Source organism: Microchirus variegatus (assembly GCF_963457635.1).
Source record: "Microchirus variegatus genome assembly, chromosome: 1".
Lineage (NCBI taxonomy): Eukaryota > Metazoa > Chordata > Actinopteri > Pleuronectiformes > Soleidae > Microchirus > Microchirus variegatus.
The window spans coordinates 45,286,853-45,314,634 of NC_139802.1; the positions used below are offsets into that span (position 1 = coordinate 45,286,853).

General features: G+C 40.2%; 2 protein-coding genes across 2 annotated transcripts; both read right to left on the reverse strand.

The window, feature by feature from the left end:
- Positions 1 to 147: 147 nt before the first annotated feature.
- Positions 148 to 18,080, reverse strand: ghrb (growth hormone receptor b). Its single transcript, XM_083890745.1, has 9 exons — positions 18,002 to 18,080; positions 14,996 to 15,116; positions 7,293 to 7,437; positions 5,668 to 5,846; positions 4,765 to 4,943; positions 4,380 to 4,524; positions 4,125 to 4,215; positions 3,277 to 3,346; positions 148 to 3,145 (listed from the first exon to the last, which is right to left on the reverse strand). Exons 2-9 carry the CDS (start codon positions 15,105 to 15,107, stop codon positions 2,366 to 2,368), a joined length of 1,701 nt encoding a protein of 566 aa, XP_083746871.1. The 5' UTR covers positions 15,108 to 15,116; positions 18,002 to 18,080; the 3' UTR covers positions 148 to 2,365.
- Positions 18,081 to 19,065: 985 nt separating this feature from the next.
- dcp2 (decapping mRNA 2) lies at positions 19,066 to 26,597 on the reverse strand. The gene is made up of 11 exons (XM_083895908.1): positions 26,408 to 26,597; positions 24,839 to 24,990; positions 24,599 to 24,726; positions 23,352 to 23,450; positions 23,118 to 23,270; positions 22,907 to 23,019; positions 21,764 to 21,868; positions 21,570 to 21,678; positions 21,357 to 21,470; positions 21,213 to 21,264; positions 19,066 to 20,384 (listed from the first exon to the last, which is right to left on the reverse strand). Exons 1-11 carry the CDS (start codon positions 26,458 to 26,460, stop codon positions 20,287 to 20,289), a joined length of 1,176 nt encoding a protein of 391 aa, XP_083752034.1. The 5' UTR covers positions 26,461 to 26,597; the 3' UTR covers positions 19,066 to 20,286.
- Between the last annotated feature and the right edge of the window lie 1,185 nt (positions 26,598 to 27,782).

Consider the following 27,782-nt stretch of genomic DNA (forward strand, 5'->3'; position numbering starts at 1 on the left):
TAATTTTTATCTTATCTAATATGAAGCTGCTGTACTTTGACTTCAGCAAAAATATCAACAAACATTAATAGTTACAGTTACACATGACAGAAGAAGAAAAAATGGTCGAAAAGTCAATGTTATTTATTTTAACAGTCAAATGTAATAAATGTAAATGTAAATCTGATCAGTTCATGCGTAAAAAACAAACAAACTGAAGAATTGTTGTTTGTATTTGACAATATAATCTCTCTATATATATACACATTTCCCTTTTCCTTATTTATAACAACACAAACAGCTGATGTGTTATTTTGCTTAGTGATTCGGCAACAACATGAAAAGACTGATTACTAACTAAGCAAAGGCTAACGTGTTTGTTAAGAATATTTCCCTTTGTCGTACGAATGAAACCATGACAGAAAAATGAAAGGAATTTTTTTTTTACGACTTCTGACCTTTAGTCGGCCTGCTTTAGTTCACTTTAGGGCCGGGCAATAAAACCGTGACAAATTTCAGGTCAACGACAACAATAAAACGTTGGACGTGACTTCCTGATAACACATGGCAGAAATGCGCGGACACGCCCACTTCCTGTTGTAAACACAGTTTGTGTCATTGTACGACTAAAACGGTCAATTGTGTGGAAAATATTCACGCTAACGCTGCTAACAACGTACACTAATCTAACTCTAGCGCCGCTAACGTCAGACTCAGCTCGTTTTAGTGCCGCTAACATCGAGTCTCTAAGCTAACAACAGTCTTAGCTAAGGTTAGCGTGGTAGTGCATGTTATTTTATTGTAGTAAAGACTGACAGTAAAGGCAAATTATATTGTGTCAAACAAATCCCAATATCGGTCCAAATGGAAAAAGTAGATCCCAAAGCCGTATCACTAAGCCTTAATTCAAAAGCAGGTAAATAACAGACAACCATTTAAAGATATTGGCAGATTTATCCGATCTCAAGCGGACAGCGTTGAGCGCTAACCATCGTAGATAGTCTGACTTGGACTTACTCGGGAAAGAGTATCTGCTGTAACATAAATCTAGGATTTAAACCATTAGAATTAAAAACAAACGGCGCGGTCATCATTAATCGTTAATACTGTGGCGGCGGCCGCGGCTACGAAGAAGAAAACAAACCGTACGGTTAGCGCTAGCTTAGTGTAAAAACGACTTTGAAACCTCCTCAAACCACGTCCGTACGCGGTTTCTGCGATCGAACCCAAGAACTTATTCAGGACTCACTGGTTCACCTTTAGTTTCTTTTAGTCTTTTTTTTTTCCCTTTTATGGAGCGCCCCCTACAGTTTTAGAGAGCACATATTTTTTTTACAACACCGTCCGAAACTCAAACGGCGTCAATTTGTTTTCAACAGAGCTGGCAAACACAAGCAGTGGCGCCACGTACGTCCACGCCGGCCGGTCGGCGTCTGGTTTTCGTGCTTCAGTTTTTCAGTTTCGTCTTCTTCACTTCCTCCAAAAAAAGGTTTTGGCCGGTTATCACTGCTTCGATGCTACAGTACGACAGTGCGTTGCCGGGGATGCGAGTGTAGAAGCAATTTGTGTATCGCACAAGACTCCAGAGGTTGGCGGCACCTGATCTTGCAAGGCTGCTTTTCTGCTGACAGACAGCAGGGGGCAGCGGAGGCAGCCTCCAAACTCCTCGCAACAAGACATTTGAACGTCACAATGGCTCCGAAAGCTGTTAAATCAGGGTAAAAATCCTGCTTTAACGACGTCCGATCAGTCTGGTCAGATCAGATCGTGGTCGGTTGAGGTTTCCGGGATGTTGGGTTTTTTTTTTTTTTTGTCCTATCGTGGCCAGAAATGAACCATATCATAAAAAAATATTGCATTTTAAAGCAAATATCACCTTTAAAATATGCAGTAGGAGCTTAAAAACACATGGAGGTCATATAACAACATGTGGACATGAGCTGTGCAAAGTCTGATGCTGCTGAAATGAAGCAGAGTGAAATTACAAAGGTTTTAGTAAAGAGATGTATAGGCGTTTTTTTTTCCCGCTCCTGCTGGTTTGATCCGTCGGTGTTTTAACTGTGTTTGGTGAACATAAGAGTGGTTTATATGAGCTTTTAGCTGAGTTTCTGACCTTTCTGTGGGTATGCAGCATTTCTGTGTTTGTTAGCCTCCAAACTCCTCACAACAAGACATTTGAGCGTCACAATGACTCCGAAAGCTGTTAAATCAGGGTAAAAATCCTGCTTTAACGACGTCCGATCAGTCTGGTCAGATCAGATCGTGGTCGGTTGAGGTTTCCGGGATGTTTTGGGGGTTATTTTTTTTGTCCTATCGTGGCCAGAAATGAACCATATCATTGTTCTGTTCTCGTCTTATTTCCCTTTTGTTTCTTGTTTCACTCGATCTACGGCGTGACGCTCCCTATAAGGTCAGGGGTCAGGTATCCGCCTGGCATGGGCACGTCCTTAGGGATTATCAGCTGCATGGCGGGGCGGGAGTTTGGCGTCAGCACGAGGCTGTTCTCTCGGTCGAAGCCCTCCACCACCGTGTAGACGGGAGCAGATATGGACGCGACGGTGGAATACGACTCGTTGCGAGGCGGCGGCGACGTCTGGCGGGTTACGCTCGGGTTGTCCGAGGACAACCGCGGGCACGTTTTGGCCACGTTGAGCTCCGACGTGTAACCCCTGTGGTCCGTGTTCTCCAGCAGCAGCAGCTGTAAATCTCTCTTTTCTTTCAGCGAGCCTTTGCCGGTGGGTTTCTCCGCTTCGGACTGTTCCTCGGGCGAGAGCAGAACCTTGCCGGACGACCGCACCTCGCTCACCTGGGTGTACAAAGCCTCCCTGCCCGGAGCTCGAGCATCAGGGTCCCGGACGTCCCCGCCGGGGGTCTGGTTCGGAACCAGAGGGTGAAACGGCGACACCTCCGAGTCCACGTGGAGGTCCGGGTCGCAGCAGCTGGCTCGGCCCGAGTCGTCGTCCCTGAAGCCGAGGGAGAGCGGCGAGCAGTCGGCGGACGGGTGGCAAGGGTCCACGAGGCAGTCCGTGTCCAGCTCGGTGAGCCGGTCGCTCTGCTCCTCGATGTCCAGGTCGATGAACTCCACCCAGGGGTCGCTGTTGTACAGCTCCGGCCTCAGGTCGGGCGGGCCGCCCAAGATGGACGCCAGCTCCCTCAGCTTTCCCTTCTGTGGGGTAGAAGAGGAAAACGGGGTTATAGTCTTTAACTCTGCCTCCTCTGAAGACGTTTAGGACCGTGATACGAGTTTTTGTACGTCGAGAGAACATGAAAACAGTCTCTGGTCAACCGTCTAATTACCTTCAGGAGCTCAGGATCAATCCCTCTAATCTTAGGTCCAGGAACAGGAGGCAAGAGAAGCAACATCAACCTGAAAAATGATCATTAAAGTGAATATAACTGCAGATATACACATATACGCAGACGACTGTACCGTTTAACCACTTCTTCCCTGACCCTCTTTTTGGAGTCCCTGCTCGAAAATGACATCCCCAAACTAAATAGAGTAAATCTCTACAGTTACAAGCTCTATGTGGATTATCTTGGTATCAAACTACAGATAAGACTCGTGAGATTCGACCAGAGGTGTAAGTTTCACTGTAGATGCCACTGTGTCAGAGTAAATATACATGGAACACAGCATAACTGAAGGATTTTTTTCTCCTCGCCTAAAAAAAATATTGCATTTTAAAGTAAATATCACCTTTAAAATATGCAGTAGGAGCTTAAAAACACATGGAGGTCATGTAACAACATGTGGACATGAGCTGTGCAAAGTCTGATGCTGCTGAAGTGAAGCAGAGTGAAATTACAGAGGTTTTAGTAAAGAGATGTAAAGGCTCCTGCTGGTTTGATCTGTCGGTGTTTTAGCCGTGTTTGGTGAACACAATAATGGTTTATATGAGCTTTTAGCTGAGTTTCTGACCTTTCTGTGGGAGGGCAGCATGTCTGTGTTTGTTAAAGTTAGACGTGGTTTTACGACGCTTTTGTCGCTGCGTCTGACGCTGCCCCCGGTATCGGGGGCAACCGCGAAGAAGAGGTTAAGTGACACCATCGAGCAACAAATACACTTTCCTCAATAAGACCAAGCTTTTCAAAGCTTCACAGATAAAAACGTGGTGTTATTTTTAATAGAAATTAAAACTTACTTTTCCTGCTGCGCGATCAGAACTAACATCAGGATGGCGACAAAACACAAGGCACCAAAGATCAGCAAACCCAACACCGGGAAACTTGACCCTGAGAGGACAAGGACACACTTATTTACTCACATAATAATAATAAAGGATCAGAAGATCTTATTAAAGTTAAGTAATATAGGCTATATCGAACTTGTTTGTTCAAAAATAATAGCTTTCAAATGGTATAAACGTTGTGCGACTACAGGTTTTTAGCGCGATCACCTTTGGACGGGATGTGGACGAACGCCGAGTCGCTGAACTCTCCAAAGTGTTCGACGCTGAGCATCCTGCAGCGAACGCGCACCTCGTAGTTGACGTTGGTTTGGAAACCAAAGAGGGATCGCTGAGTGCTCTTCACAAGGTCGACCTGAAAAGCAGCATAAACGTCTCCTGAGGTTATCAAACCCTTAGCGATCAGTTTGGTGTCGTGTCAACAAACATAAACGCCAAACGGTCGCGGCATCAACCGAACATTAGTTAACGATTGAAATGATTGAAACGGGCGGATTAGCGTCAAACAAATCAGTCCACAACAACCCTTAATTTAATCTCTGAGCAAATAAAATCTCTTAGCAGAATAAAATCTAAAATACAAACGAGAACTCACTGCCGTCCATTGGTCAGAGTCGACGTCGCGGTGCTGGACCTCGTACTGCAGCGTCATCCATCCCGTCCCCACGTCCGCCGACTGAGGCGGCTCCCAGCTCAGCATGATGTCGTAGAACGTTCCGGTCAAGCTCGCGTTCAGCAGCGACCACTGCACGTCCACCGGTGGATCTGGTCGCACTGTGGAGTGACACACGAGGGTGAATGTTCCATCCATCCGTTATCTACCGCTTCATCCTCCACCAGAGGGGGTGCTGTGCCCATCTCAGCAGACATTGGGCGATAGGCGGGGTACACCCTGGACAGTTCGCCAGTCCATCACAGGGCCACATATAGAGACAAACAACCATTCACTCACACTCTCACACTTACGTTCTATTTAGAGTGACCAATTCACCTAATCCCCATATCGCATGTTTTTGGACTGTGGGAGGAAGCCGGAGAACCCGGAGAAAACCCACGCACACACGGGGAGAACATGCAAACTCCTTGCAGAAAGGCCCTTGTTCCAAAGTTGTTCCAAACGGGGCTCGAACCCAGGAACCCGGGTCTTCTTGCTGCAAAGGCAAGAGTGCTAACATTTGAGACCTAAAAACCGAACGAGGTCATCCTTGAATCCAAGGGAACGTTTGTGCCAAACTTGAAGATTCTCTCAAGGGTTAGGAGATCTGATTCACAAGGCCTTTTGGCCACCAAAATCTTATGAGTTCACCCTCCAATCCAAGTGAACCCCTCTGCCAGATTTAAAAAGAAAACATTCTCTTAAGGGTTATGGGTAACGACTCCAAGTAAACGTGCCAAATTTGAAAAGATGCCTTAACGTTAGCGTTCCTAAAACGGCGTCGCATTCACAGGAAACGGGACGGGGGAACCCTCAACCAGAACCAGGTCGCGGCAAACTCACCGATGTCCTGGACGAAGAAGAAGGTCTCGTCGTAGAGGACGTCGCCGTCCCCGGAGCGGAGGTGGACGCTGTACAGCGTCCAGATGGAAGTGTGGTTCTCGTTGAAGAAGCACTCGTTGGGCCGCTCGGTGCTGTAGTGGGGACACTCGCTCCACTCTTTGGGGGAAGTGAGCGGAGGTCTGCGAGGACACAGAGAGGGACGGACGGCTCTTTTAGACACTGAATTTGTTTTCTTTTGCACATTTATAACATGATTTGGCTTCTCTTTCTCTTGGGGGCGCCACAGTGGATGATTGGAGGGGTCAATTTTAGAGTGTCCAATTAACAGTGAGTAAGGGAGACGGGGTGCCTGGTTTAGGAGTACCCAATCCCCTTGAAATGGCAACCCTTTGGTCACAAGGTCCCTTTCTGCCTGGCGAAAGTCGTGTTTCATGTTTGGAATGGTTCCGTTTCGTACTGTACGGTATGAGTTTCCTTTAAATGGTACAACTATAGCCACCCACAACCGATCCGTTCTTTGGCACCCTTCCCTTGGGGTACCAGAGTAAAATAGCGGAGGTCTGCGAGGACTGCTTTCTCTCGGGGGCGCCACAGTGGATGATTGGCGGGGTCAATTTTAGAGCGCTCGATTAACAATGAGTTAGGGTTGACGGGGTGCCTGGCTTAGGAGTACCCAATCCCCTTGAACTGGCAACCCTTTGGTCACAAGTTCCCTTTCTGCCTGGCTAAACTCATGTTTCGTGTTTGGAATGGTTCGGTTTGGTACAGCACGGTATGAGTTTCCTTTAGGAATGGTACCACTATAGCCACCCACAACCGATCCGTACTTTGGCACCCTTCCCTTTGTGGTACCAGAGTAAAATGGTAAGCTACCAACCTCTGACCTTGGGGTTTTTACTATTCCAGACCGTACCATGATGGTACACAGCATATTATTGGCTGCCCCAACAGTTCCATTCTTTGGCACCCTTTTCTCGGGAGTAAAATGGTACTCTGCCAAGCCTGATCTTGGGGTTTACCATTCCAGAACCATACCGTACTGTACCAAAACGAACCGCACGATGATGGAAACACAGAATATGGGCTGCCCCAACATCTTTAGCATGAATATCTTCTAGAATTGCACTTTCTTTTCTGCACATCGTCAAAGCAAAGCCTTCAAACCCTGGTTTTTTTTACTGGAATGGTTCATTTTGGCACAGTACGGTATGAGTTTCTTTTAGCAATGGTACCACTATAGCCACCCACAACCGATCCGTTTTTGAAACCCTTCACTTGGTAAGCTACCAACCTCTGACCTTGGGGTTATTACCATTCCAGACCGTACCATGATGGAACACAGCATATTATTGGCTGCCCCAACAGTTCCATTCTTTGGCACCCTTTTCTAGGGAGTAAAATGGTACTCTGCCAAGCCTGACCTTGGGGTTTACCATTCCAGAACCATACCGTACCGTACCAAAACGAACCGAACCATGATGGAGGCGCAGTCAATGAGCTGCCCCAACATCTTTAGCATGAATATCTTCTAGAACTGCACTTTCTTTTCTGCACATTGTCAAAGCAAACCCTGGTTTATTCCTGGAAAGCACAGAAACCACTGAATTTTTCCCCCCCGTTCTCACTTTTTGTTGTAGAAGAACAAGCGCAGTCGTCCAGGATCGGACAAGTTGTGGAAAGAGCCGACATTCCATGTGCAGCGGAACGTCTCCATGTTGGTGGAGACGCAGCCGGTGAGGTGGGGCCGTCTCTGGGCGACATCTGCTGCTGCTGTGGGGACCGAGACACAATAACATCATGTCACATCGGATCACTTTCCATCCCACAAAGATGCGGTTAGCTTTTTTTCTCTTTCCCTTTTCTTTAACTCTCTCTTTTCTGGGCCACAGATGCTTGTGACTCATGCTGCAGCTCAGCGGGAACATGATAATACGTGTCATTTAACTCCAGCTCGGGCCGCAGGGCAAACATCAGCATTTTTTTTTTCTTCTTCTTCCTGGAAGTCCTTTGACTCCTGTTCAACAGAAAACTGCAGCAGCAGAGTTCACGGAGACGACCTGTCACCGAGTTTTGTTTTCCCTGAACCACAAATTGCAACAGCTTCAATTCTCCACGTCAGTGTTTTTTTTAATCCTTAATTTTACATTTTAAATTTTTCCCCAAAGCTTGAATTCTCCCATAGGTACGGACGTTAAAGTCTTGTTTATTCGGTCTGTAAAACCTTTCGGTTGTTGCCGAGTAAGATATCGAGACATTATACGCAATTTCCGACTTCCGACTACATCTGGAACGCACCATTATACAAACATTGTACACATACTTTAATATTAAAGACGGATGTTTCAATAACCGGCATCGTATTTACGTACGATGACACAATTTGCTTAATGAAAAATGAGTCGACAAACTGAAAATGCGAAGAAGCGCTTCGGGGGAAAATTAAATCGATAATAATTAAAAAAAAACTCGAGTTTGTCGAGATAAACGCGATTCTTTTACGATGAATTAGTGGAGGCTACGTGGCGTTGAGGAAATCACGGTGTTTCAGGTCATTACTCAGACTTCCTGAAGGGGGCGACATCCTATTGAGTTTGACTAACAGAACCTGATGTTACGTCGTTTCTGTTTATGAAGAGCAAACGGGGGGGGGGAGCAGCGGCCCCCCCAGCGGCTCCCCCCCCCACTGTTTGTTCTGCAAACAGGAAGTGATTAGTTTTATATTTATAAAGTCAGACTTCCTCCAGGGGGCGTTTTTTCAAACGACAGCTGCAGCAAACAAACACAGTTACGTCGTTTGTGTTTTCACGAAGAACATACCTTAGCTTTAGTGTTGCGTACCTCAGCTTTAGCGCTGCGTACCACAGCTTTAGTGTTGCGTACCTCAGCTTTAGCGTTGCGTACCTCAGCTTTAGTGTTATGTACTTCAGCTTTAGCGCTGCGTACCACAGCTTTAGTGTTACGTACCTCGGCTTTAGCGTTGCGCACCTTAGCTTTAGCGTTGCGTACCTCAGCCTTGCGTACCACAGCTTTAGTGCTGCGTACCTCAGCTTTAGCGTTGCGTACCGCAGCTATAGCGATTTAGTGTTGCATACCTCAGCTTTAGCGTTGCGTACCGCAGCTTTAGCGTTATTTGCCGCAGCTTTATTGTTGCGTACTTCAGCTTTATTGTTGCGTACTTCAGCTTTATAGTTGCGTACCGCAGCTTTAGCACTGCGTACCTCAGCTTTAGCGCTGCAGACCTCAGCTTTAGCGTTGCGCACCTCAGCTTTAGCATTGCGTACTTCAGCTTTAGCGTTGCGTTCCTCAGCTTTAGCGTTGCGTACCTCAGATTTAGTGTTATGTACTTCAGCTTTTGTGTTTTGCGTACTTCAGCTTTAGTGTTGCGTACCTCAGCTTTAACGTTGCGTACCTTAGCTTTAGCGTTGCGTACCTCAGCCTTAGCGCTGTGTACCACAGCTTTAGTGTTGCGTAACTCAGCTTTAGTGTTGCGTAACTCATCTTTAGCGCTGCGTACCTCAGCTTTAACGTTTCGGACCTCAGCTTAAGCGTTGCGTACCGCAGCTTTAGCGTTGCTTACCGCAGCTTTAGTGTTACATACCGCAGCTTTAGTGTGAATGAACTGTCCCTTTAAATAAAAAGGAGAGCTGTGGGAGGTTTTAATAAGTCGCTGATTGTTTTCCGAGGAGCGACAACAACAAGAGGAACAGGAGCTCGAGCCAGAGGACAATACTGAGAAGTGTCGGGACGAGCGAGCGAGAGACGCGATGGCGACGCTACCTTTGACCCTGTTTAGCTGCTCAAGTTAGAGCGGGTTAAAAATAACCTGTTTACCATAGACGCTGCTCAGAACTGAGCTGAGCTCAGGATTAAAGGAAAAATCAATTTGACTCCCAGTTATGCAAAGTATGTTTGTGACTCACGGTGGGAAACGTAACCCAGAGACGTGACAGAGAGCGACACAGCGAGGTGATGAAACCCAAACCGCCGCCACGTTAAATTAAAACGGCAACAAACGACAGCGAGCAGGAGTAAGTCGACCGTAAACGGCGGACGGCGTGCGTCAGAGTGAGCGCGCCCGTGTTTGCTCAGCAGCTGCCGCCGAGTTCACTCGCGACCTGTGAGAGGAAACACACACACACACACACACATTCTTGTACTTGCTGCATACTGAGGACTGGGTTGCTGACAAAGTGAGGACCAGCATTTCCACTTTATAAATCAACACAATTACAAATATCTACTTCATGAATGACATCTGCAAAGAACTACTGGCTACAGTACCATAAAATGTCTGCAGGTGGAGCCCCAGAGCAAAAAGGGCTGGAAAACTTTTTTTTTTTTTTTTTTTATTTTTGGTCCAAAATTTTACAAAAACTTATACTATGTCGACCAAAATTTAAAAAAAAAAATTGACGAAAAATTTGTGGTCCAAAATTTGACAAAAAAAACATTGACATTTTTTTGGGGAAAAAACATTTTGGTCCAAAATTTGACAAAAAAAGTCATACTATACTATGTCGTCCAAAATTTGAAAAAAAAAATTGGACCCAAAACTTTTGGTCCAAGATTTGACAAAAACGTCATACTATACTATGTCATCCAAAAGTTGAAAAAAAAAAATTGCATTTTTTTTTTTGAAAAAAAACCATTTTGGTCCAAAATTTGACAAAAACGTCATACTATACTATGTCGTATATACTATGACAAAATTTTATTTATTTTTTTTGACAAATTGAGTATAGCATGTTATAGCAACCTAAGGAAGTGATTTCAATGAAAACGAAGTGAGGACCGGCCAAAATGTCCTCACTTCGTAAAAATGACCTCACTTTGTTGGTTAAAAACCCTCACTGGTCCTCAGTATGCCCCAAGTACAAGAACACACACACACACACGCGCACGTTTGACTGACACACTAACATCCATTAATTTAAACTACTGTGTTTTCACATGGACTCTGCTGGTTCCACCTGGTTTTCAGACGAGGTTCCTGAGTCAATATTGAACCAGGCGTCGCTCATAAAACCGGGTTTAATCTTAATGAGACTTTGCCTGGTTAAATAAAGGACATTTTTATGGACCTAAAACGTTGTTAAAACAAGTCCTGCTGCTTAAGGTATGACCCTTTTTTAAATTTAAAGCAATTTTACACTTTACAAACATAATAAACCCTGACAAAATGACTGTACTGTAACTGTAGATCAGTTAAAAAGACTGAAAAATGCCTGAAAACACGCGTTAATCTCCAATATTTAGAGTCCTGGTGGATTTAGAGACTTTTCATCCGTAAACATGTTGCCACGGCTAATCTGCGGCTAACCTGATGTACTTGTGCGTCCTTGTTTGACGCATTTATTTTTCTCTAATTGCATATTTTTGTTATCGCAATAAAAAACAACCACGTACAGTCATCTCGGTAAATTGTTATTATTATCATTATTATTATCATTAATAAAATAATTGCAATTATTCATCTTTGCCACAAGGGGGAGCTACATCACTCCAGTCATTCCGGGACGTTGAATTTAAGATTTTTAATTTTTCGTGTCGAGAATTCTTTTTTTTATATATACACGCAGGACTTATTCCGAAATTTCGCAAAAAACGTTTACATAATTTGAGTGTTTTTTTTTGTTAGCGCGTTATTGTAACGTGAACATTTGGGTGACGGGTTAAAACGAGACAACGTTTCGTAACTTTAGTGACATCATTTAGGTAAAGGGTTAGAGTCACAACAACTTTATTTAAGCATATTTTTTTACAGTTATTCAATCCAACTTTATTTATAAAAGGAGTTTTACAAAAACAACAAAGTGCTGCACGTCGGGGAGAAATAAAACATGGAAACATAAGAGGATAAAAAAACAAACAATAAATGATCCTAATTATATCACGGATCTATTTTTAGAGAAGTCAGGAAACACAGTGACCTGCTGCTGCTGCTGCTTTACTGTGTTTGTCCTTAAAAGGCAACAGGAAGTAGCTGCTCCACTTCATTTCCTTTAAAGAACAAACGCAAATGTTCACAAAGTTAACAATAATAATCGCCCTCTGTTTGTGTGTGTGTTTGTTTGTGGGAAGCTGCCTTTAATGTGTTTTCCTTCCACACACACACACACACACACACACACACACACACACACACACACACACACACACACACACACACACACACACACACACACACACACACACACACACACACACACACACACACACACACGATGGTTATTTACAGAGGTTCACACATCAATCACTGAGCTCTCAGGAGGAAACGCCTCATCCTCTCTGTGTTTTCACTGCACTGATTATTCTGCTGCTCTGCTCACACAACAACAGATAAACAACAGCGAAAAAATAATGATGCTAATTAATTTATCGCAATCTAATTGACTAAACTTGTTTTTCTAGATCAATAAAAAAATATTTTATAAAAAAAATTTTTTTAAATTGCGACAACATTTTGCGAGACTTTAAGCTAACAGATTTCACAAAAAAGTTTAAATTTATGTAACGTTGGCAACATCTTACAGTATTTGAAAAAAAAAAAGATTGAAGAAGAAAAATTGTTACGTTAGCTAGCACGTATTATGCAAGTTACAGCATTTTACAAAACGTTTCCGAATAACTTCTGCGACGTTAGCGACATATTTATTTAACGTCATGATTTCGTAAAACAGCTACTTTGTTATATTTCTGTGACATTAGCACCATGCTTTTCCAACGTGAAAATTTCGTAATAATTTTTTTTTGTTTTTTCTATAAAATTATTTTTTTACATTGGCAACATGCTTTTAGAACATTGTGGCAATTTGCTTTTTTGTTTTTGTAACGTCAAAATGTTGTAACACTATTTTTGTAACATTATTCAAAAAAGGGGAAACTTTAGTAATTTTTTGTCAACATTTTGGGTAATTTGATCATAATATTTTTTGTGTTTTGTAGAGAAAAAAAAACATCAAAATTTTTCATGGTTTTGTCGTGAAGAGTGAAAATACGACTCATCCCCGTCAGGAAACCTAAGCAGATTAAAGGGATGATGTTTTTTTTTTTAAAGTGGTTTTCAATGAGGTACTTTAAAACCTCACATGTTCAGTAAAAACGCTCCTGTAACCAGGGACAACAGAGACATAAGGACGATTATATCTACACTGGCTTCACTCTATGATGTTGTAACCTGGTTTATTTTAGCTCACTCTCCCTGCACCAAAGCTTATAGAGAAAACCAGTGATTTTTAACATCACAGAGACACAGGAGTTCACAGGAGTTGTTGATCCTCTGCTGCCTCCATCACTAACTTACAATGTCTTATTCTGTAAAATTCGGCTTTTAAAATATTTCATTTAGACTTAACACAGTGACGCAAAGTGACCACACGAGGCAGCAGTAGACCAGCAGCTCCTGTGTCCCCTGTGAGCTAAAATCACTGATTTTCTCTATGGGCTTTGGTGTGGGAGAGTGAGTGGTTTACAAACCTCAGTTTCCTGTTAGAAAAGTTCATAGACCTGTGTGTCAATACTGCATTTATACACATTTAAATGTTTGTTTCTGCTCCTCATTAAACTACACTACTGTTATATCTCATTATTAGTTGTTTGTATAAACTGGGATTGGACGCCAATGTAAATATAAATAGAGAGGGATATAAAAGGTGAGAAAATAATTAAATATATACTTGTATATCTTTGTGTTACCGTTTTGGACGTAAAACGACCTTTAAAGGCTATTTTTCCTCGATAACGACAAACATTATAATGAACTTGAAGTCGCTGCCAAGTCTGTGTGAAAAGAATCCGTCTCTAATTAACGGCGATGAAGCAGCTTTTTGTTTGTTTTGTGTTGTTTGTTTGTCTCCTTCCCTTTTTTGTTTTGCTGCAGGTGGGAAAACTCGTCGTGAATGAAGCCGGGGGAACGAAATGGAACACGTCCACACGTTTCCCCGACCGCAACGCGTTACGCAACACGACTTTAATGTTTAAACGAAAGCAACGCTGTTGTCGCGTCTTTAAAAAAAGGTACGTGTGGATGTAAACACTTGACGGCCGTTGTGTCGTTTTCTAAAGGAGGGGCTGCTTCTGTGTGTGTGTGTGTGTGTGCGTGTGTGCGTGTGTGTGTGTGTTCTTGTACTTGTGGCATACTGAGGACCAGTGAGGGATTTTAACCATCAAAGTGAGGTCATTTTTACGGAGTGAGGACATTTTGGCCGGTCCTCACTTTGTTTTCATTGAAATCACTTCCTTTGGTTGCTATAACATGCTCAATTTGTAAAAAAAACCAAAAAACATTTGGACGATATAGTATATAGTGTAACGTTTTTGTAAAATTTTGGACCAAAAATTTTGGGTAATTTTTTCTTTTTAAATTTAGACGACATAGTCTAGTTTGACGTTTTTGCCAAAAAATTTTGGTAAATTTTTTTTTTTTTAAATTTTGGACGACATAGTATAGCATGACGTTTTTGTCAAATTTTGGAGCAAACATTTTTGGTCAAAATTTTTTTGTCAAATTTTGGACGACAGTATAGTACGACGTTTTTTTTTTTTTTTTTTTTTCGAACAAAAATGATGGGTAAATTTTCTTTTTAACATTTGGACGACCTAGTATAGTAGGACGTTTTTGTCAAATTTTGGACCAAACATTTTTGGTTAAAATTTTGGACCAGAAATTTTTGGTTAAAATTTTGGACCAACAATTTTTGGTTAAAATGTTGTTTTTTTTGGTCAACATTGTAAAGTAAGACGTTGTTTTGTTTTGTTTTTTTTGGAACAAAAATTTTGGGTAAAAATTTTGGACGACATAGTATAGTATGACGCTTTTGAAGTTTTCCAGCTCTTTTTGCTCTGGGGCTCCACCTGCAGACATTTTATGGTGCTGCAACCAGTAGTTCTTTATAGATGTCATTCATGAAGTAGATATTTGTAATTGTGTTGATTTATAAAGTGGAAATGCTGGTCCTCAGTATGCATCAAGTACAAGAATGTGTGTGTGTGTGTGTGTGTGTGTGTGTGTAAACAGCGTGTCATTGTTCAGCAGTGAAGTGGCTCTCCAGAATTCCTGGGAAGCCACTTCACTGGAAAAGCGTTGGCCGCTCGGCACGTCGGCTGTTGTGCAACACGTTAAACGTTCTCATATGAAGCGCCTCCTGCTGCCTTTAAACTAAACAAATAAGGCTGCACGTGCACGTTTTTCCCCCTGATTCCAAACCATTTAAACATAATAAATCAACATAATCTGCAGCAAACGGGTTTAAAAAAATACATGAACGATCGCCACTTTTTGTGTGTTTTTTCTACTACTTTAAAAGACAACAAAGTGAAGTCAACAAACCTTCCTGTGAAGACGACGCCAGGATTAAAGCAGTGAAGAAGAAGAAGAAGAAGAAGGAGAACGAGGAGCAGGAGCAGCAGCAGGAGGAGGAGGAGCAGCAGGAGGAGATCATGTTGCTGAGCTGTGGAGGAAACATGTGGAGAATGTGAGTTTCTCACTGCACTCTGCACAGTAGCGCCCAGGCCCCGCCCACTGCCCCGCCCACACAAACGCAACACTTTTCCCGCTTCAAGGAATAAAACACAGGGAGCAGATGACTCCGCCCACCTCTGACACTTCCTACACGAGTTTTTCCACCTTTTTAAAAAAACATTCTTTCTTCTTATTTGATTTTAATCACATCAATTATTGTTATTATTTTTTATTTATTTATTTAAGTTGTAAACGTATCTTTAGGAAGTTACGTTTACGTTTAAGTTACGATGTTTTACGCCAGTTCTTCGTTCAAACTAATTTAGTTAAGTTACTGATAAAATGAAATTGAAAAAAAAAGAAAAAAATCTTAGCGCTGTACAAAGTGGTAAAAAGTCAGGTTAGCTACAATTATTCATGGCTAACAGCTATGCTAAGAGCTAACACGAGCGATCGTTGCGCCACGGATCTGTATCGCTGTTTTAAAACCAAGTTCTTGATTGTTTTTTTTTTTTTTTTAAATCGGAAGTCGGAAATTTCCAAGTTCTTAGTTGGAAGTCCCGTTAATCGCACGTTTTTACCGTTAATCGCATTGTTCAGCATATCTGTGTCACGGTAAATCATTCGTACATGTTGAACCGTTTCATTGTTATCCGCGTTGCTCCGATGTTTTCTGTGTGCGAAATACCACGTACGACGTTGTTAGCGACTGGTTTAGCTACCAGTGGCTAACCCAGGATACGTTTGCGTCCAAGTTCTGACTTCCGACATAAATGGAACGCATAACACACAACATGAAATATGTGCTAACCTGAACGCAGCGCAACACAGATCACCACGTCAACACATCATCCAACACAAACATAGGATTATTCCAAGATGGCTGCCACTCATTAAGACACATTTAGAACCGTTTAATTTTTATCCGTAGACGCGTTGCTCCAATGTTTTTGTCAGCGAAATACCACGTATAACCATGTTGTTAGCAACTGGTTTTGCTAACAACGGCTATCCGACTTCCGACGTTAATAGAACGCACCGTTGAACGCACTTGCAAACGTCAACATGCGCTACCAACGCATGAAATATGTGCTAACCTGAACGCAGCGTAACACAGATTACCAACGCTTCATCCTACACAAACATAGGATTATTCCAAGATGGCTGCCACTCATAAAGACACTCTTGGTAAATCAGTCGCACACGTAGAACCGATGTGTTTGTGAGCGAAATACCACGTTGTTAGCTACTGGTTTAGCTAACAACGGCTACCCTACTTCTGGCGTAAATAGAACGCACCGTTGAACGTCAACACGCGCTACTAACGCATGAAATATGTGCTAACACGAACGCATCGTAACACAGATTACCACGGCAACGCTTCGTCCAACACAAACATAGGATTGTTCCAAGATGGCTGCCACTCATAAAGACACTCCTGGTTAATCGGTCGTCCACATAGAACCGATGTGTTTGTGAGCGAAGTACCACGTTGTTAGCGACTGGTTTTGCTAACAACGGCTACCCGACTTCCGGCGTAAATAGAACGCACTTGCGAACGTCAACACGCGCTACAAACGCATGAAATATGTGCCAACCTGAACGCAGCGCAACGCAGATTACCGCGGCAACGCTTCGTCCTACACAAACATCGTTAACACACTCACACACACACACACACACACACACACACACACAAGAGTTCCCACGTCTCCGTCCGTTTGTCTCACACTGATAAAGAAAACTCTCCCAGACACCAACAGACTAAACTAAACTCCAGCTGTGTTTAGATAAGCAGGTGCAGGAGGACGAGACTGGGACACAGTCAGGGTCATGAACCCCACAGCTGAGGACACTGAGGACACTGAGGACACTACTGTCCACTGTTTTGAGCGTCCACTGGAAAACAGAGACAAAAACAAAGTACCAAGTGTTTAAAACGTGCGGCTGCTGTCGTCGTCGTTAGCATCTGAACGCGGAGAGGAAACGCCGCCGTTTTTCCTCCTCTTACGTTTAAATTGACATTTTTTAATGTTTAACCCTTTACGAGATGTCATTTAAAGGCACAATATGCGACACACGGCAATAAAAAACAGACCGTCATCAACAAACGTGTACGTTAAAGCTGCCGTTTTGGATTCGTTTTGGATTATTTGACAGACGGGACACAACCGGGGGATTAAATCTACACAACGTGTCGTCACACGCGCATCATTTCGTCAGTTAATCCATACGTTTATTGACAAAAATACGTCTGGTGATTTACTATAGACAAATAAAGACGACGCCTACACTCCAAACACATAGAAAATATATAACTGTGTCTTAAATGCACTTTTATAATATGTTGTAAGTATGTAATTTAAATCTCTCTTTAATTTAATTGTACTGTCATTGTTGTGCACGTCTCATACATTTTCTCGACTAAACAAGCAGTCAAATTAATTTTTAATGAACGAAAGGAGAAAATAATCAGGTTTAAGATGAAAAAAACTCTCAAAATGATTATGAAAAATTGTTATTTTACACTTCTATTTGTTTTAAATTTTGTAATTTCACTTTCCTAAGAGCACTCTATCAAGTTTATGACATTATTTCCATTTTTATGTCATTCACATCAACATTAATCATCCGTTTCCTGTTTTCTTGTTCCATATGCTATAAGCAAATGTTGTTTTTATTGATAAAATCAACCGCAGGCTAACGTCTTCAGTCGTGTGTGTGTGTGTGGTTTTTCCATCAGATTATTGGCAGAGAAACAGGAAGAGAGCGTATATAATAAACAACAACATAGTCAACAACGAGAGCAAAGACGAGTGAGTGAGTTACAGACACGGATACAAGAGAGGGGAAATAAACATGGACAAAACTCACCGCTCTGTCCTCACTGTGTCTTTAAATGCGTCCTCACGTCCGTGTCCTCTCCGTGTGTCTTCACATGCGTCCTCTCGTATGTGTCCTCTCGTATGCGTCCTCTCGGCGTCTTCCCTCCAAACCCACAGCACAGGAAAAACCTCCCCGAGCTGCAGCCAGGAATGTGTTTACTGTCGAAGAAACCTGACGTGTGCAGCTGTTTCCCAACAGCTGGAGCCTCGCTGCGCTGCAGACAGGGAGGAGGGCGCCATCTGCTGGTGACACCGCTGAAAAACAGTCAGCAGATCACACACAGGAAAGGATTTTCAGAAACAAACACATTTTATAGAGATATAAACATACCGTTCACAGATTAGAAAATCTGCAGAAATGTAGATTTTTCATGCTGTGTAAAACAGTTAATCAAATAATTGGTTAAAAATGGAATTAATAACAAAACACGTTCAGCTTCTTAAACGTGAACATGTTTGCGTTTTTCACCAACAGTCAACAAGTCAAATTAGACGAAATTTTGTTATTCTACAATTACACGTAAATGACATAATTGAAAAAAATGACCGACTTTGACAACAAAAAGTGCAAAAAGTGGCAAAAAATTCAGTTATTTGTTTAATATTACAAAAATATTTTGAATAAAATGGAAAAAAATAAACATTTGTGAACAAAAATGTATTTGTAATGAAGCTAGGTTATTAATAATAATAATAATAATAATAATAATGACAACGTGACAAAAAAAATAGTTTCCTAAAAAAGTTCGTAAAAAACGTGACGGAAAAATAGTTTCCAAAAATGTTCGTAAAAACGTGACAAAAAATAGCATCGGAAAAATATTTGTAAAAAAAAAAAGTGACAAAAAAATAGTTTCCTAAAAAAGTTCGTAAAAAATGGAAAGAAAAATCAGTTTCCAAAATATGTTCGTAAAAGACGTGACAAAAAAGTTTCCTAAAAATGTTCGTAAAAAACAGGTTTGTCACGTTATTAAAAAAATTATGTACATTAATAAAGAAAGGAAAATGTAAAATGTTACAAAACAAAACAAAAACACGTTAATAACGCGACCAAATCAGTTTCCTTAAAAATGTTCGGGAACAACAAAAATGTTACGACAAATGACTTGCGTTAACTAAAATTGTTACCAAAAGTCGTTTAATTACAAAAACATGTCACAACAGTCGTAAATAAAATCATTACGTATCACGGAAAACCGTGTGACACAGCTTTTGTGCGTGCTTTTTTTTTTTTTTTTCGCCGATGCGTGATAATATCGTACATTATACCAGACGCAAATAATCGCAGAACTGTCAAAGATACAATCAATTCTTCTCCCAAAGATACGTACTTTTGTTCGTGGAATAAAGTTTCACGTCAACAACACAAAGAGTGAAAAAAAAACCAAAACAGACTTTACTTAAATTCACAGTCAAAAGAACGCAAAAGCTAAAGGTCGACATGAAGAACCGATAAAAAAAAAATAGGACAAACATCGCAGGAGAAGAGTTCGCGTCCAGAGTCCGAACAAGTTTAAGAGCAAAGTCGAACCTTTGAAGAACTTCTTTAAAAAAGTTGTTATGTTCACAGTCTTTTTTCCTCCGTCCTGGTTTCGTAACTCCGTGTTTTTTCTCTCCTGCGTTTTAACGTAAAGAATCGCGAGGAACGTGACGCGAGAACAGGGTGAAGTTAAACCCGAAGAAAGCGACGGAACAGAAGCGAAGATTAACGAAAATGAATCAGTAGGACGTTTGTTTAAGTCACGTTACGGCAACAATAACGGCAAAGACGCGACGTCGTCTGTGGCCGACCGGATTATTAAAATCGGATTATCGTGTTTAAATTATTGTTTTTTTTCCTTTCGTGTACGAGAGATTTAAAATTTTAATTTGGTAGACAAAAAAACCCAAAAAACTATGGTTAACGCTCGATTTAAAAAGAGTCCATAATCCAGATCCGTGTCTTCCAGATCACCACCGAGATGTTAGCGCTCTGAGCCACAACCGAAATTCGCGAAAAATTTCATCCAACTTTTACTTTTTGCGTTACGGTGATTACGCAAACACAAACGTGGCTGAAGAAAACGATTTCCTTCACTGCGACAAAATCCAAACGTACGTAGCCAGAACTCGATCGCGAATATTATAGAATTTTCAGAATAAAAACAAAATATATCCGATGCTCCCGCTTGCGGTTTATCCTTTCACGTCCGATGACGGCGGCGGCGGCGGCGCCTCCGTGTGGACAGTTTTTCGCAGATCAAAGGCTCCGTTTTGACGCCGTCGTAGTCGTCGTCAGTAGTCGAAACACTTCATGATGGCGTCTCTGTCGAATCTGAAGTTGAGGAACGTCTTGGAGGAAACGAGCTGATCGCAAACTCTGGAGGAAACATCTGCGAGGAGAGGAAAACGCAAAACGTTAGCGCTTAAACGACGCTCAATCAGGCTGTAATCTATAGGTGCTAATCTGTTTACAAATATATATATATAGACTTTAATCTCAGAATAAAATTCTGACTTAAATCTATGAATAATTCTAATCTCAGAATAAAATTCTGACTTTAATCTCGGAATAAACTCTTGACTTTAATCTCGGAATAAACTCTTGACTTAAATCTCAGAAAAATTCTGATATAAATCTCAGAATATAATTCTGACTTTAATCTAGGAATAATTCTAATCAGAATAAAATTCTGACTTTAATCTCAGAATATAATTCTGACTTTAATCTAAGAATAATTCTTATCTCAGAATAAAATTCAGACTTTAATCTCAGAATTAAACTCTGACTTTAATCTCGGAATAAACTCTTGACTTTAATCTCAGAAGAATTTTGATTTAAATCTCAGAATAAAATTCTGACTTTAATCTCAGAATATAATTCTGAATTTAATCTAAGAATAATTCTAATCTCAGAATAAAATTCTGAGTTTAATCTCAGAATAAAATTCTGACTTTAATCTTGGAATAAACTCTTGACTTTAATCTCAGAAAAATTCTGATTTAAATCTCAGAATATAATTCCGGCTTTAATCTAAGAATAATTCTAATCTCAGAATAAAAATCTGACTTTAATCTCAGAATTCACCCCGTTTCATTTTTATTTTACTTTCTTTAAAAACACGCGTTTTCACACGTGACGCTCATAATCTTCCGTACAGATTATATTCCAGATTAAGTGGAGTAAAATAAAGCAGAAAAACCTTCACATGAACACAAACCTCTGTCAAAACTGTCTTGCAGTTTTCTGGGCTGGAATCTTTTATCGTCCTTCTGCAGAGATTAGCACAGAGAGCTCGGGTTAGAGAGAGAATTGTGTTTTTTTAACTTTTGATTTAAATTATTTAGCAGATTTGTTTACTCACTAGTACAGTTTTCACCTGCAGGTTGTTTCCTCCTCCTCCTCCTCCGTCGGTGGATCCTTTCTTCACGTACGGCGACTCCTGACTCTTTTTCCCGTTGCTCCTCGAGATCGAGTTCTACAGAGTCAAAAAAACAAACAAACAAACAAACAAAATGAAGCTACGTCTGCGTCCGTTTGAGCTCCTGAGCGACGGTTAGCGGCGTCGTTTTCTCACCTGGTTCGGCTCGTGTTGGCTCGGCTGAGCCGCGGGTTTCTGCTGCGTGTTCTTCGTCCAACCGTTTCCAAAAAACACTTCCGTACCAGTGAGGCGGCGAGATTTCGACCTAAAAAGATAATCATTACGTGTTAAAGACGTCGGCCGATGCCGGCGTTGTGATGATAACGGTTTAACGACAGAGAGTTTCGTACCGAGTGCTGTCTGAGGGTTTTCCTGGAGTGACGCTGGCGTTCACCACGTCGTCGTCGCTGTCCGTGGACTCGCCTTTCAGTTTATTGATCCACTCCCGCAGCGGCCTGAACATATAGGAAACAGGAAGTGCGTAACGTCAACGACGACTAAATTAAGCGGTGAATGAACCTACGACTGATTTGATAACAGATTCATAACAAAAAATACTTTCATTTCAGCGTCTTAAAAACGTAAATAAGTTTGTGTTTCGTTGCCCTTTTTCACGATTTTCGGGACAAATAATCAACAGTCGAACATCAACAAAAATTTTATGTAATGATACAATTACACGTAAATGACACGATCTGACCCCAAAAAATGCTTTAAAAAAATGTTTCTTAAAGAACGATGTTCTTTACGTAAACAAAGAACATCGTTAATAAACGGTTGTAAAAATACAGTCACAAAATTTTTATTTGGTAACCTAAAAATATATTTTTTAAATTCGATATTGCTACAAAAAAGACATAAAAATTGCTGCGTTCCCTAAAATTTTCCAGAAATGTAACAAAAAAAAATTATGTACGTAAACAAAGAACATCGTTAAAAAAACGGTTGTAAAAAACAGTCACAAAATGTTTATTTGATAACCTAAAAATATTTTTAAAAAATGCGATATTGCTAAAAAAAAGTGTCATAAAAATTGCTGCGTTCCCTAAAATTTTTCAGAAATGTAAAAAAAAAAATGTATGCACGTTAACAAAGAAGGTTGTAACAAAAACATGATTTTCTCAGATTTTTTATTTTGTAAACCAAAAATACATATTTTTAAAAATGTGATGTTAATAATAATAAAAAAAATTCAAGTTAACCAAGAAAGGTTGTAAAAAAAACGGAAACAAAAATTTTACATGGTAGCCTAAAAATATATTTTTTAAATGCGATATGGCAAAAAAAGTGACATAAAAAGTGTTGCGTTCCTGAAAATTTTAACAAAAAAGGTTGTAAAAAAACAGTAACAAAATTTTTATCTGGCAACCTAAAATTATTTTTTAAAACGTGATAATACTAAAAAAAAGTGAAATAAAAATTGTTGCATTCTGATTTTTTTCCCCGAAACAATCAGAAAACACACACACACACACACACAAACACACACTCACCTTATGAATGGAATGGCCATGAAAAACCTGTTGGGGGCGAGGCCAAGCTTAGACTTTGGCGTCATGTCGTTCCTGTGACACGGCAGCTTCTCGATGGGGAACCATTCGATGTTCTGTGAGAGAAGGGGAAGAAAATAAGGCAGGAGATGGTTGAGACGTTTGCATCAGCGACAAACATAAAGCTCAGGAAAAACCAAAAACAAGCTCTGACCCTGATCTCCTTCCTGGTTCTGGGGTTGAACTTGGTGTCCTTGGACACTCCGGGGATGATGTAGAGCCTCACCACCTGGTCGGTGATCTTCTGCTCGATGTAGACGTCTTTGCCGATGCGATTCTTGATGTCGAAGCCCGTCTCCTCCATCACCTGGAAGACACGTTTCACGGTTCAGTTCACGTGGGAGGGGTCAAGGTCAAAGGTCAAAGGGTGAAGGAAGGAGTCGCTCACCTCGCGTACGGCACAGTCGTGAGGAGCTTCGTCCTCGTTGACTTTTCCCTTTGGAAAACCCCAGCCCGACTTGGCGAGGTAACCCTGAACCAGAAGAGCCTGAACAAAGAGGATGATTTTAGACATGTTTGTTAACTGTGAACGGTGCTCCGACCATTCATTATTGACTGAATTAATCACAAACTCATCAATAAGAGTGGATTTTTTAACTGTATTCTGTGGTTTCTTTGCTCATAATCATTAAAAACTGAATCATTTTGGTTTGGGGGCAAAAACAAGACATTTGAGAGCATCGTCAATTCCAAGATTGAGACACGCCGGTCGAAATTTTCTTGATTATCTTGATTCATTGAGAAAATAATCAAAAAAAACGGCAACCAAATTTTTTTTAATGCAATATTACAAAAAGAAATTACACAAAAATGTTAGTGTTCCCGAAAATTTTTCGGAAATGTAACAAAAAAATGATGTACGTTAACAAAGAAGGTTGTAAAAGAAATGGTAACAAAAATTTTAATAGGTAAACTAAATTTTTTTTTTTAATGCGATATTACTTTAAAAAAAATGACAAAATTGAATTTTTTCAGAAATGTAACGAAAGAAATTATGTACGTTAACAAAGGTCGTTAAAAAACGGTCATAAAAAACGGTAACAAAAATGTTATTTGGTAACCTGAAATTTTTTATGCGATTTTACAAAAAAAGTGACATAAAACATGTTGTGCTCCTGAAAATTCGTCGGAAATGTAACAAAAAAAATGATGTAAATTAACAAAGAAGGTCGTAAAAAATGGTAACAAAAATTCTATTTGGTAAACTAATTTTTATTTTATTTTTAAATAGGATAGTACTAAAATAAATTGACATAAAAATTGAAATTTTTCATAAATGTAACAAAAAAATGATGTATGTTAACAAGGAAGGTTGTAAAAAAAACGGTAACAAAAATTTTATTTGGTAAGATATTTTTCAAAAAAAAAAAGACATAAAAATTGTTGCGTTCCTGAAAAAAATTTTCGGGAAAAAAATTATGTATGTTAGCAAAGAAGGTTGTAAAGAAAATTATACATATATTTACATCTCTTTTTCCAAATATGTGATACGGTCATTTTAAACCGTACTGGACAAATATGGGTTAGAGATACTAGATATTTACCACATGTACTTACTGTAATATTATACAATCTTGAGCACTGAGATTACAAATTTCCCGCGTCAGAATTGAGATTTCGCTGCATCACACTCACGTTCTCCAAGGATTCGTCCAGAATGATGGCTCCGTACGTGGGCACGCCCATCTTGTACTCCTTCCACTGTTCCAGGACTTTCTGCACATCTTCTCCGTGAGGCAACAGAAACGGACAGTGATGGAAAAGTTTCCATCTGTCAAGGAAAAACAACAACTGAACCAGAAAAAGCTCGAAGGAAGAGGTTAGCGTTGGACATGAGCAGCGACAGTAACGACAGTGTTCACCATCTAAGGATATCAGCTTTGGCGAAGTCTCGTATGCCGCAGTGCGGAGCTCCGGGATGGTTCTGCATGCAGAAGTCCAGGTAGAACCAGTGAGCCAGCTCAATCTGGAAGCACACCCGGATGGCGTTGTCTCGCTCCTCACTGGGAATGTGCAGGATGAAGCGGCTGGAGGAAAAAGCAGGAGAAGAGAATCAGGACCGGATGTTTTATTTTGAAACGGGGTGGAAGTGTTTTACTTTGATTCTGTGTCTTATGTGACTTGCCGTCTGGTGCGATCTGCTCTGTTGAGCTTGACGCAGAAATAGAACTGCTACGGATTGATAGCGCGTTGCAGCTATCCAGTGTTTGTTTTCGGAATGGAAAATATAACTTCAAACTTTGCAGAGATGATGTTGCCATGACCTTGTGTGTGTACTTTCTGTGGTGTGGTTTCATTCTATAGTATGACTTTTTTGTCCAATTTTGGATTATTATTCTTTTGTCCAATTTTGGACGACATACTAACCTCGGCTTGTCAAATTTTGGACAATTTTTAAGTGACTGTCAATATTTTGGACAACATCTTTTTTTTACTTTATTAAATTGTGGACAATTTTTTTTGACAATATAAATTATTTTTTTACTTTGTCGATTTCTTTGACTTTGTCAAATTTTGGAGAATTTTTGGAATTTGTCAAAATTTTGATTGTCAAAATTTCGACAATTTTTGACAGAAAAATTTTGGACAATTTTAACAGTCAAATTTTGAAAAAAAATTTCACAGTCAAATTTTGGACAATTTTTCACAGTCAAATGTTGGACTTTTTAAAATCAATTTAATTACCCTTAGCTTGTGTGTGTTGCCCATTTTTAAATTTAATTTAATTATTTTTTTGAAGATGTAGGAACCAGACTTTTTTGTAAAATTTTGGACGATTTTTAAAAAAATCTGCACATCTTTAACTATGTGCAGTTTAATAGCAGATTAACTAAAAACACAATCGAGGTCAAATGTTTCACAAACCAGAAACAGTGTTTTAAAGAATTCTACATCCTCTCCAGGTTTGACAATTCTATGTATAGACACTGGATATCTATCCTTCTAAATGCCTTTTTCTGGACTATTTTTTTTCCATTATGACAAATAAAACAATTAATATTTCAAATGCGTAAAATACACAGTGAAAGTAGTAAGTGGTTATAATAAACGAATGCTCAGAAGAGTAAAATAAGCTTCCCTTAACTGGTGAATCGAACGCCGACATCACTATCGCACTACAGTTCATCAGCAGCTAAGCTAACATTGGTCAAGCTAAGCTAAGCTAACAACAACTACTACTACGACTACATACGGTCCACTAGCAGCGAAGCTAACAACAATCACTAGCAACTGTGCTAACAACAACCCGAGGCATTCGTCATAGCAAGCTAAGCTAACAACAACAATTACAGACTCGGTTTAACAGCAGCCAAGTTAAAGTAATCACCTAAATAAACACACACCGACACTTAAACTTTCCCCTCAATTAAAGCAAAGTTGTTGTTGTTTTTTTGAAGAGTGCGCAGTGAAGTGGCGGTAAAAGAGTTTCGCTATAGTCGTTACCTGCAGAGGTCGTCCAGCATGTCGGACGGTATTTCCACTCTTTTTGTTTCCATGTTGGTCGAAAACCGGGGGTGGACAGAGGACAAAATACCGGGGAACCTACAGCCGCATTCCAGCGATAATATTCACATCATCCTCGCGGTTACATGGCGTAAAACGACTGCGCTAACACGAGCTAACACGAGCTAACGTCAGCTCATCGTCGCCGCTTCGTTCGTCTTCGCGTTTGCGGCTCGTGCTGCGTTCACGTCACACCGAGGGAATGGGAGAATTCAGCTTCATTTCAAACACTCGCTCGTCTTTGATTTCGCAATGAATATTCTTTTTTTTAGCAACTTTATTTATACACATGATTGAGAGTTGATGATAAACATGTTGAGTGGAGTTATAAAACTACTTTTAACACGTTTTTATTGTTCCTAATATGATCAGTGTTGGGAGTAACTGCGTTATAATTTCAGTAATTTTATTTCCAATATTTATTTTTTATATATCTTTATTCCTATGCAGTTTGAAATATATTGAAATAAGTTTAAATAAATACCAAATGTTCTAAAATACTATATATATTGTTTTTATTCTTCATTCAGTTATTATAAACATCTTTGACGGTATATAGGATGTTATAGAATATAATAGCGTTATTAAAAAATAACGTCAGTTACTTTGCTGAGTAACTAATTACTTTTACAATGTGGTAACCGAGTTACTAACTCAATTACTTTTTGGGAGAAGTAATTTGTAACTATAACTAATAAAAATATGATCCTGTTGGAGTCTGCATGTTGATTTTAAGATGTTATGATGATCATATTAACCATAATAGTCATTATAAATAACGTTATATGTAAACATTTGAACTTTGAAATTTAAATCAAAATACAAAACACAGCAATGAGACCAAAAAAAATCATATTCATTGTTTAATGGAATAGTTTTTTACATGTTTACCTGTTAGCTGTTATGTTTGAGGTCAAATAAACACCAAATAAATGCGAACATACTCCACACTGTACCCATAGTGTCTTATTAGCATACAGTATAGTAGTGAATGGTAAATAAACACTTGATTTTATTTATATAAGGTGTTTATTGATGACTTTGTGGTCCCATAAAAATAATGTTAGTGGGAAACGGGATGCCCATATAAGGAGCAGTTCCCACGGCAATTTACAGCAGGTTTTTCATTGGCTATGAACGATAAGCTTCGCACCCAATCCGGTCCCACTTTCACGCTCCCTTCTTCCTGATTGGTTTGACAATTCGCGCGGCAAAGTTAAAATTTCCGTATTTAAGCAACTTCCGCGTTAGCTCTGGTCATTCGCGGGAGAGTTCGTCTCGAACGTAAGTACGGTCGTTTACTTATCAGTGAGTA